The sequence below is a fragment of the Cucumis melo genome, chromosome 4, assembly GCF_025177605.1.
Source record: "Cucumis melo cultivar AY chromosome 4, USDA_Cmelo_AY_1.0, whole genome shotgun sequence".
Lineage (NCBI taxonomy): Eukaryota > Viridiplantae > Streptophyta > Magnoliopsida > Cucurbitales > Cucurbitaceae > Cucumis > Cucumis melo.
The window spans coordinates 2,329,154-2,341,302 of NC_066860.1; the positions used below are offsets into that span (position 1 = coordinate 2,329,154).

The window sequence follows — 12,149 nt, forward strand, 5'->3', positions numbered from 1 at the left end:
GAATGATTTCTATCTTAAATATCAATTTTGTTAAAACACAAAAGATGATTAAATGAAAAGGTGAAGAATGAGAGTGGATATTAGTTGGTGTTGGTGAGCCATTAATTATAGGTCGAATGGGTTGCCACCAACACCATATCTTTATAATTAATTGAAGTACTGCTCAAGTAGACTCTTTTATTACTTATCAATTCAACATTAAAAGAAAGTCAACATTTATTTCTGCCCATTTTGGTCCATTAATTCCCTAATTAAATAAAGTTCCTAATCTTTATTACTATAATGTTTGGACGATTGCTTAAAGTTAAATAATAATAATGGAGAGATATTTATTAGGATGGTTATGAATAGATTTATCCGAGTTGATTGATATTGAGTATTTAAAAAGATAGAAGATTCGAGAGGATAGCATTTGATAAATATATCGTTATCAATTATCATAGTTAGACCAATTGAAAGGGATTGGCTGAAAATCTAGGTCACTTGGATGGCCCATGAGGGGAGCATATGGAAGTGACTTAGATGATAATGTACGAGGAGTTTTAGGAGTAGCTAGAGAATCTATGAGGAGTATAGATATAGCTCAAAGGATATACAAAGAGCTTAAAGATAACGTAACTTTAGAGGACCCACGATGTAGTGTATTGGTAACTTAAAAGATCCATGCAGAATTTGGAGATAATTGAGAAGAAGCGGTAAAGAGATAGCTTAGAGAGCTTATGCATAAACCTAATAATAACTTAGAGGACTCATCGAGAGGCTATAGATATAGCTTAGAGAGAACTCGTGTGGAGCTATATATACATAAGTTTTATTGTGTACATTTTTTAACGACTTTGAGAAGAAGCTCGCTAATGCATCGTTCTAACTTATTAAGACAATATTACTTATATATTGTTCATGAATATTATTGAAATTTAAAATATCGTGACAAAACAATAAAATGTGAAAAAGAAATTTAGAGGAAATATTTTTCAATTTCTATTCCTAAACTTTTAACCGTAAAATTGTAGACTAGGTAGTTTTCGATAAATATTAGTTTTAACTTTTAAAATAATTATTTTATTTTAAAAAATTATGTTTGATTTTAATTTTATTTTCGGTGGTTTTTTTTTTTTAATAAAATTTGAATAATTTGTCTTTTTTTATTATTATTATTTTAAAAATACCCCTTTTTTAAAGTTAGATATATCCATTTTCACTTAGGTAAGAATGACATCATTGCATATGAAACCAAATTAATAATTAACTATATATTTAACTTAAACCCTACAATAATAAAGAAACATTTAACTAATCCATTTTTTCTTTCTTTGTAAACAATATTGTTTTTAAATGGCTAAAATTGACAAACTTAGACACATTGGTGTGTGTATGATTATTTTATCTTCTTTCCAAATAAAAACAAACTATATATTATATATTATATGGTCTGTGGACAACCCCACCGATATTTTGGTGTTGTCGGTCAATACGGGATTTCCCATCACTCTTCTTTCTTTCAATAAAAATATTTTAATATATACATGTCGACCATTCCATTCATCCTCTCGTTTAATTTTCACGTAATAAGATTTTCGATTTTTAATACAAGATTTTATTTTGTTTCTATAGTTTTAAGTTTACTGCTTTTTACGTTTTACGATCTCATTTTCGTTTGGTTTTTTAAACTTACATGAAACAACCTTCGAAATTCTTTAACCTGATTTTTGAAATTTTTGGAAAACGTAATTTTTTTCTTCTATTATTTTTTATTATTTTGAAAGGGAAAAAAAATGATCCTCCTTAGTTAAACCATATATATTTGCCAAACACACACACATGAGTGATAAATAAGTAGACCCACACACCAAACTATGTAAGCCAATTATCAAAACAATATGCCATAAACTACTACTTATATATGGGTTGATGTACATATATTCAAAATCACATTCTACCTATGAACTAACCCCATGTGACAAAACTTTTGTTTAGTAATGTCACATGCCACAATATGGCTATGTCTAATAACCATTCGATAAAAACTAACAAAACTACACATCTTCAATCACTATCATATACATATACACTACTTGCAATGCTTTAATAATTTCTCTCTTATGTACATTTATCAACTATATATTAGGATGATCTACTCCAATAATTTCTTTCGCGCTCTACACATTCATTTACCTCTCCGCTCAATGACAGATCCAAAATACTAGTTGACAAATGACTTTATAACTAAAGAAAACAACAAGAGACTACTAATATATAAGGACGAGCATAAAGTTGTGGGGATTCAGGTTCTTAGACGACCTATACTAATTCTATCCGTCCATCCATCCATTATATATACATATAAAAAGGGTTTGAAAAGTTTTCATATTTGGTGAGTTGTAGAATTCTCAATGAGAAGTCAAACTTGTGTCCATGGAGAGGAAAACTTGGAGTTCTTCTAGTTATCTCTACATATTTCTCTCTTATACTTTTAAGGCCGAGATAATTGACCAAACACCAAAAGTGAACAAATAAGCCCTAATAATCAGCCCATAATCATTAAAAGCCCTCTCTATAAAACCCCTAAAAACTCTTACCATTTTATTCACAACTACAAACTTCCTTTCTAAAACTTTAGATTCAAAACAACACCACCAACAACAACAACAAAAACATCGATATGGGTTCGATTTCCATTTCGGAACAACAGCCCCATGCGGTTTGCATTCCTTATCCAGCACAAGGCCATATCAACCCCATGTTGAAGCTAGCAAAGCTTCTTCATTCCTTTGGTTTCCACATCACCTTCGTCAACACAGATTTCAACCACCGCCGTCTCCTTAAATCTCGAGGCCCCAAAGCTCTCGATGGTCTTTCGTCGTTTCGATTCGAGTCGATCCCTGACGGTCTTCCTCCGACTGACGTCGATGCCACTCAGGATATTCCGTCGTTGTGTCAGTCGACGAGACAGTTCTGCTTGCAACCGTTTAAGGAGCTAGTCTCTAAGCTGAACTGTGATCCTAATGTTCCACAAGTGAGTTGTATTGTGTCTGATGGGGTTATGAGCTTCACAATTGATGCAGCAGACGAACTTGGAGTTCCTGTTGTTTTGTTTTGGACAACCAGTGCTTGTGGGTTCTTGGGTTACCTTCACTATCAACAACTTGTTGAGAGAGGTTACACCCCTTTCAAAGGTATACCCATATGTATATTTTCAATTATTTATTCTATTCTCTCTCACTATATATATATAGATAGTGGTTCCCATATATATATTTAACTATATACTGTGTGTGTTTGTGTAGATGAAAGCTATTTAAGCAACAAGCAATATTTGGACACAAAAATAGATTGGATTCCAGGAATGAAAGACGTTCGTATAAGGGATATTCCAACATTTATTAGAACAACAGATCCAAAAGATGTAATGGTTGATTTCATATTAGGTGAAACAAAAAGAGCAAAAAGAGCAAATGCTATTGTTTTAAACACAGTCGATTCATTAGAACAAGAAGCTTTAAATGCTATGTCTTCTCTTTTGCCACCTCCTGTTTTCTCCATTGGTCCTCTTCAACTTCTCCTCAAACAAGTTGCATCCCATGATTCGGATTCTTTGAAGTCCCTCGGTTCCAACTTGTGGAAAGAAGACACATCTTGCCTTCAATGGCTTGACCAAATGTCAGCTAACTCTGTCGTTTACGTCAACTTCGGTACGTATTATCACTATTCATCTCTAAAGTTTATCGTCTTTTAGTTGGTTTTGTTTTTTGTTTTTGCCAAAAAGTTTGTTTTATTCTTCATTAGATGAAAGCAACGTGTTTTAGTGAAAAAAAAAACCCAACTAAGTTAAGTGAATTGATTCTGATTCATCTTCAATGGATAACACACAGGAAGCATCACAGTAATGACCAAAGATCAGCTAAAGGAATTCGCCTGGGGACTCGCAAACAGCGGCCAAACATTTTTATGGATCATTAGGCCGGATCTCGTCGCCGGAGACACCGCGGTGCTACCACCGGAGTTCATCGACATGACCAAAGAACGAGGGATGTTAACCAACTGGTGTCCTCAAGAAGAGGTTCTACAACATCCGGCAATCGGCGGATTTTTGACCCACAACGGATGGAATTCCACCTTCGAAAGCATAGTGGCCGGAGTTCCAATGATTTGTTGGCCGTTCTTCGCGGAACAGCAAACAAATTGCCGGTATTGTTGCACAGAATGGGGAATCGGAATGGAAATTGATAGCGATGTTAAGAGAGAAGAAATTGAGAAGCAAGTGAGGGAGTTAATGGAAGGAGATAAAGGAAAAGAGATGAGAAAGAGAGCTCAAGAATGGAAGAAATTGATGTCCGATGCGGCGGAGCCTCACTCCGGTTCCTCTTTCCGGAATCTCAATCACTTGGTCCATAAAGTGCTTCTTCAATCTCCTTAAACCAAATTTCTTTATTTGTTTGTTACGTCAACATCATATAACTATAAGTTAGATAAAGCATTATGTATTTTTCTCTTCTTATATATGTTTATGAGATATTCATTAGCAACTTGGAATAATAAACTCATTTCTTATATCACATATTTCTTTCATTATTTTCAAAAAACTTTGGAATCCCAATATCAAAATAATTTTATTTAATAAAGTTAGAGATAAGATTCTCACATTCTTCGCATTCTACGATTATTAAAATTTAAATTATTTGTTAGTTGACTTATTCTTACATTTTCTATCTTATAAATTATTAAATTGAATTTCCTAGAATTATTTATATTGAATCTCGAAGTTTATTGCATTAAAATTTTAAAGGAATCGTAAAAAAAACAAAGAATAAAGTATAATGAGTTTTTATTTGATCTTCTATTTCAGCGTAAATAGTTTATATATTTTATTATTCTTGAAAAAATCTATTTAATTGTTTTATTTCTATTTAATATATACATATAAACTCACTCTTAAAACAAGAATTTTGTTTTAAAGAAAAAAAAAAGCCGACATTCTGTTATATTTATCAATATTTTGATTCATTTTATTATATTTAAAAGCAATCCTACGTCAAAGCATCCTTATTTTTATTTCTACATTTTTTTTTCTTTTAAATATTTATTTTTATCTCTATCCATTGTGTTTGAAAGGGTCATTTTTTAAATTTCAATTTAATATTAGGAATTGTTCATTTTTTTTTCTCTTTTTTTATTTATTAAAATTAGATATTATTTCCTTGACATTTTTTAAATAATAATCGAATTTTAAACGATATATATATATATATATATGTGTGTGTGTGTGTGTGTACTGTCTAAAACATATGATGTGATCAAGGCAACAAGAGAATTATTATGGAAGACATTAATAGATAACTTTGATTATATTCCCAACAAAATCCTCCATTATTAACCCAAAAATCTTATCATATCTACCTTTTATAAATACTAATTAATTTCCATAATAACATATAATATATATTATAAATTTTGAATTGCGTGTGAGAAGAAAAGTGTTTTAAAAAATCATTTTCTTTTCCAAAAAGGATACCTCTTTTTATCTGCAAAACGGAAATATTAAGTATAGAAAGTTGGGTGTGATTGTGATTGGTAATTAATTAACACCATGATTTCATGATAAACGTAATTAATTAATTAATAAATTAGTTAATTGTATTTTCTTACAATATTTCAATATTATTGAGGGATCTAATTCCCACTACCAAATAGTAAAAGATTGTGACTTTGGTAAATAATTTTGAAATATATATATGAGAAAATAAAGTTTGAATTGTATTATTTAATTATTTTTTATTTTTTATTTTTTATTCTCTCCCTCCTTCTTCTTCTCTCATGCTTTCTTCTTCTTCCTCCTCCCTTTCTTCTTCTCCTTCTTGGTGGTGATTGCAAACGGATGGCGGAGCGTAGGATGAAGCTCCTAGCATCGGGCCGGGGATGAAGCTTTTGACGTCGTTTTTTTTTATTGATCTCTCTTAATATGAAAATGGAAATTACTTTTTATATTAAATATCTTTTCCCCCCTCCAATTGAAAATGATAAAATATTATATTAAATGTATTGTCTCTCTCCTTGATAAATGTATATTTCTCTCTTCCTCGTGAAACAAACTTTTGGAAATAGTTAATATATGTGTTTCTCTCAATCAACGTGAAAAAGGATAAAATTGTATGTAATTAGCTCTAAAATCCGTTGCTAAAAGATAATTATAATAGGTAACAATTTTAATAACAATAATTAAATATATAACAACATTTTAAACAAAATATAAATATACAAAATCTATCAATAATGGATCTGTCAAAGTCTATCACTAATAGACTTTGCTATATTTATAATTTTTTAAAATGTTATTATATATTTAATTATTTAAAATCTAATTACTATATTTGCAAATAAACCCCGATACAATACGATCTTCTAAAAAATCTGTTATATAAAAACATGGGCCTTAAAGGGAAGCCGTCTAACATGGGCCGCCCATGGAATGAGAAGTCTATTGGGCTTTAGCCCTTCATAATCTCCATTCTATACTTTCCTCGAAGTGTATAAATCATTTTCTATTTCAAAACAATATAAAAGTCATTCTTTTGATTATTATATATGGTTGAAGATTGTCCAAAATAAGGTTCAAAATTTATGGGTATGCCTAGCCTAAAGGGCAGACACATTGAGGCACACACCCTTCAAGGGGTAAAACTAATGTCTCGAGGTTTGGGACAATCAACTAAATGAATATCAATTAGAAAATAATTAAGTTTACCTCGAACGTTGAAACAACCTTGATATCATCAAAGTTATACATCATAAGCACAAACAATTGTCACAATAAAAACATTATAAATAGCTTCAATTCATTCGAGACCCTAAAGGGAACAGTAATTAATCTCCAAATGAGAGCTCTAACCTTATTTTTTGTATGCTTAATCGAATATACATTCTACTTTAACTTTAAACATCATGATAAGTTTGGCATTATACCATTACAATGATCTCTTCCACAGGTCAGCTCGAAATTCAAAGTCGTAGTCGTACTAAGCGAAGTGAGTCAAAGGTCAAGTCCACAAAGGACCCACAATAACAACTATTATATATAAACGAGAGATTCAAGTGACAACATTATCCACCAATGCTATATTAATGCTTTTTTTAGAATATAAATGACTATTTATTATAGTAATTAATTAATTAATCGATAGACTGTATATTTTCTTAGTGTCCATAAGTATAGACAGACGAATTTGAAATTAAAAAAGAAAAATTACAAAACTCTAACTTAATCATATTATGGAAGGGGTTGAAACCTTTTGATTAATCGAACAATTTGAAAACTAAATCCAATAACAATTATCGAAACCCATATCATAAATGATGATGAGGATGATCCATGCAAGTTGAGTTTTTGGTTGCATGAATTATCAAATTCAACAACAACCTAACTCCCTTTATTGCAAAGCCATAAACATTTCCAAAAAGAAAAGTGACAACTACATCAATTAATAGTTCAATTCATAAATTAATTCCCATATCCTTCCTTAAACCAAACATGGGATTAATGATAACACCAGTACATTAAACCTGATAATAATAATAACAATAAAAAAAGAAAAGAAAAAAAAAAGTGGGTTGTGGATTAGATGAAGTTCTCAAGGGAATGGAGATAAAGAAAAAGGAAAAAGATGGATTGGGTGTCTAAAAATTGGCCTTCAATCTCTGCAAAGCAAAGCAGAGATAAAAATGGGTGAAAAGAAGAAAAGAAAAAAGAATTGGAGGATTATCTCAAAGATAAAAATTGTCAAATCCATCAACTTTATACAATTTTTCTATCTCCACCCTTTTTCTTTTTCCATAAGAAATGGAACCAATAATAATTTGGAATTGGGGTTTTTTTTTTCTTTTTTAAAATATGAAAAAGGCTTAATTTAATTTAAATTTTAAATTTGTTGATTATTTTTGTCTCAAGTGGTTGGACTTTGATCGGAAACAACACCTCCAACTTCGGCTTCTGTTGTAGTTTGTTGCGATGTCTGTGAATCTGAAACCCACACAATTAGTATTAACATTCACTCTTTTTTTTTTTTTTTTTTTTCTTATATCAACAATGTAATAAATAAATTGAAAAATTCTAACTTAGAATGCAAATTTTTTAATTATTATTTTGGTATGAGACATGAAATTTAAAAAGAAAAATGGGTTGGAAATTTTGGAATTTGAAAGTGGTCCATTTTCAAAGACAGCTGGGCACAGCTAGCTAATATACATTTGGGTCTACTACTCTACTAAAATGGAAAAAAAGAAAAAGAAAAAAAAAGGAACAGTTCATAATTCAACAACTTAACAAATTATTAACCTTTTCCCCTTTTATCAAATCATAGTAATGTTCATATGATGTGGATATGATGTTAGTAGAAAACTTGATGGGTTAGTGTAGTGGTAAATGAGAGAGAATGTGGGTTGAAGAAAGGAGGTGGAGGAAAGGGGGGGGTAAAAAAGGAGAAGAGAGAAAGAAGGAGGAGGGAGGAGGGGTTAATTTGAAAAGAGAAATGAAGGCATACACATGGAAATGCAGGTGAGAGTGGCAGTAGCTGTCTTTATATAATGGAAATGCTACTCTGTCATCAATTTCCTTTCAACCATTTTCATTGGCCCAAAGACAGCTCACTCACATGCCCTTCCCCCTTTACCCACATGGCCCCCTACCTCCCCCACTTATCTCTATTTATCCTATTCCTGTCAGATATTTATATATATATATATAGATATAGATATAGATATAGATATAATTTTCAAGAATTTTGAATAATAAAGTTACCTGTTGAGGAAAAACGGTGTCGAATAATCTGTGGTTGAGCTTGAGGAGGATAATTGAAGGAAGAAGCTTCAAATTGAGGAGGTGGAGGAGGAGGAGAATAGTAGACATATGAAGGAGGAGGTAGTAATAGTCGAGGATGATGATGTGACTGTGAAGGATTTGGAAATGTTGTTCCTCTTGATGAATACCCATAATAATATGGAGTTTGTTGATACATTTGTGGCTGTTGAACTTGTGGGTTGTACACTGCCTGTTCAAACACAACCATTTTTTGTAAGTTATGGTTCTCATGCTCACCAACTGTTTGATGAAATGTCCCAATGAAAAAGAAAATTAAAAAAAAAAAAAAAAAAAAAGAAAAAATAGGGTTTTTGTATTGTTTATAAGAGGAAAAGGAAAGAGGCTAACTTGATGGTGGTGGTGGTACCCATAATCTGGACTGTAAGCTGGGTATCTGCAAAACAAAACCAAATTAATTGATATTGTTAATTAGTGTGTAGAATAATATTAAAAGTATATATGCATGATTTGTGTTTGGTGGGTCAGTTGTACAGTTGTGTAGTGGTTTTGGGTTTGTTGATTGGTGGGTGGGGGAGGAGCTGTTTGGTTTCTTTCTACATTGTCAGTAGTTCAGGTAATAATAATAATAATAAAAAAAAAAAAAAAACTTGGCTGACAAATCACAGTGATTATAGTTTTTGACTCATTATGACCACATTGAGGATAATACCTCAAAAATCAATAACTCACAACCACTTCTACTTTCTCATTCAAACCTTCCTTCTACCTCTAGGGATGAAAATATCACTAACTCACATTACCCTTGTTTGGTCTCTTTCTCTAAGCTTCTTTCAACTAAAATCAACACTCATCTCTTTATATAATAACCATTGACTTATACTAACAAAGTCTCCCAAAGAAAAAAAAAAACTATATCATATTATTTGGGTTTAGGAAAACAACAACATTTTAATGTTATCAATTATGACAACCAACAAAGAAAGTTAATACTGAAAATTTTCTAGTGATAGTTTGGACCACTACTCACATTAAAAATTAAATTTCTGCATAATATATATCACCTCGGTGAACATAGTTTAGTTTTGGGTGATGGAAATTTTTTACCTTTTACTATAGAAAGTTACTATGTTTGTATATATTATAAATAAGAGATGAAAGAAGAATTGATGATGTATATGCACTTGTAATTATTATAATTATTAAGATAGGAAAGGGTTGCATGAAGTCCCACATGAGTCCATGTGTTTCTCATCATAAACCCAATTCCTACTCTAACATAAATCTTTCTCTTTGATAAAATCAATAATCCCAATCTTTCATTTTTAATTTCGATTTTCATATCCTAGAAGCAATTTTAGTTTAACGGTAATTAATATATACGACCTTATATTCTTTAGAAGTTAAAAGCTTCAATCTTTTATCCAAATGATAATAATAAAATGAACTAACCCGTATGGTGAATATACGACCGGGGGTGCAGGTGGAGGCGGTGGAGGAATGGGTGGTTGGTTTAGCGGGGATGGGACTCCGCCATAGGAGGGTGATGCTTGTGCCTGCATTGTATTTCCTTGATATGGATTTACACTACTTTGCCCTCGTCCTAAGTACAAACAGACTTTGTTTAGAAAAAGTACAAACCAAGGATAATCATAACAATAACAATAGAGAGAGAGAGAGATTGTAAACAAAGTAAATTAGCAACCTCGTGGAGGGGAAGGCCGAGGTCGACCCAATGCAGCAATGTTACAATTTGCACGTCTTCCATCGATTATTGGGTTGGGATTGGCACAAGCTCTTCTTGCAGATTCAGGGTCACGAAATGTTACCTGTAATAACTTAAACAAATCACGTCTAATGAAAACACTCAAAGAAAGGGAAGAGAGAGAGAGAGAGAGAGAGAGTTAGAAAAGAGAGAGAGATAGAGAGAGAAGACTTACGAATCCATAGCCTTTAGATTTGGAGGTGTTTTTATCAGTGATAATAACAGCTTCAAGAATGTCACCAAATTGTTCAAAATAAGTTCGCATTTGGTCAGTGGGAGTTTCCCAAGCAAGACCACCAACAAAGACTTTAGTGAAAGTTGTATCTCCAAATTGAGATCGGTAATGTGGATAATTAGCCATGCCCTAAGAAACAAACCTCCTCTTTCTGTTTCTTCTTCTTCTTCTTCTTCTTCTTCTTCTACTTCTTGTTGATGATTTTTTCTGTTATTATTCCTGATCTGCTGCATCAAATATATATAACTAAAAACCACTAAAATGGGATTTTGTGTGTTCTTGGATTACTTTTTTTTTTTTTTTTTTTTTTTTTTTGACTCAATGATATTGAATTGATTTTGTTGGAGTGAGGGGAAACTCCATTTTGTTGCAGAGGAAAAAGAAGAAAGATTGGAGTAAGAATGGAGAAAAAAATGGTGAGAGTGGCACACACGGTTTAAGCCGTTGGTGGTGGTTGATATAATATATTTTGATTATAAAAAATTTATAAATAGAAAAGAAAAGAAAAGAAAAGAAAAAAGAAATATCCGACAGGTGCAAACTCTAATTTGCTGGATGGGGAGGTGGAAGAAGTGGGTTGGTGGGTGATGTAATAGGAGATGACAGGTGAGTGAGAGAATTGCTCCTCTGTCTTGCCATTAAAATTCCCACTCTCCCCATCAAAATAATGCCTTCCCCTCCCCCTCCCCCTCCCTCTCTATTTATCATTCTTCTCTTCCCACCTACATATATATACATACATACATACATACATACATATATATATATATATATATATATATACACATAGATCAATTAATCATTCGGTTTAACTCTCGAAAGTTTTAAAAAAATGTCGTCGGTTTAGATTTTTTGCGAAAAATCAACAGTGATTGAATCATTTTATCTCCGATCGATTACCTTGAGTTGGATAGTTTAGGATAGTCGACACGATTTATTGGTCTATCATGCTCACCCTTAATTATACTTGCTTGGGTTACCGATCATTTAAATATGGATAAGAAATGATAAATATGGTAAAAATAGGGAAAGAGGAGAATACATAAGAAATAATAAATATTTTAACGAAAAGGGACTTAAAATAGTAATTATCTAACCTAACTGTACTTTACGATTGTGAAGAATATCGGTTTTATTAGAGCCCCCAACATCGAATTGTATCCTTTAATATTTGTTTTTTTTCTTCCAATTTATTACATATGTTCTAAAATCCAATGACTTTAATTATACAACTTTATAAATATATATAATAAAATAGACAGAAATATGAAAGTTTAGATATATCGAAATTTGTTCGAAGGGAAGTTATAAATTTGATGTTTTTTTAAAAAAAGAAAAAG

At 31.5% G+C, this 12,149-nt stretch overlaps 2 protein-coding genes across 2 annotated transcripts; one reads left to right on the forward strand and one right to left on the reverse strand.

Moving 5' to 3' along the window:
* The first annotated feature begins 2,301 nt into the window (after positions 1–2,301).
* Positions 2,302–4,556, forward strand: LOC103503699 (7-deoxyloganetin glucosyltransferase). Its single transcript, XM_008468000.3, has 3 exons — positions 2,302–3,176; positions 3,288–3,692; positions 3,873–4,556. The coding sequence occupies exons 1-3, from the start codon at positions 2,663–2,665 to the stop codon at positions 4,415–4,417; spliced, it is 1,464 nt and encodes a 487-aa protein (XP_008466222.2). The 5' UTR covers positions 2,302–2,662; the 3' UTR covers positions 4,418–4,556.
* A 2,915-nt stretch (positions 4,557–7,471) lies between these two features.
* On the reverse strand, positions 7,472–11,491 carry LOC103503700 (uncharacterized). The gene is made up of 6 exons (XM_051083604.1): positions 10,750–11,491; positions 10,515–10,638; positions 10,262–10,412; positions 9,200–9,245; positions 8,792–9,041; positions 7,472–8,014 (listed from the first exon to the last, which is right to left on the reverse strand). The coding sequence occupies exons 1-6, from the start codon at positions 10,933–10,935 to the stop codon at positions 7,938–7,940; spliced, it is 834 nt and encodes a 277-aa protein (XP_050939561.1). The 5' UTR covers positions 10,936–11,491; the 3' UTR covers positions 7,472–7,937.
* Positions 11,492–12,149: the final 658 nt, after the last annotated feature.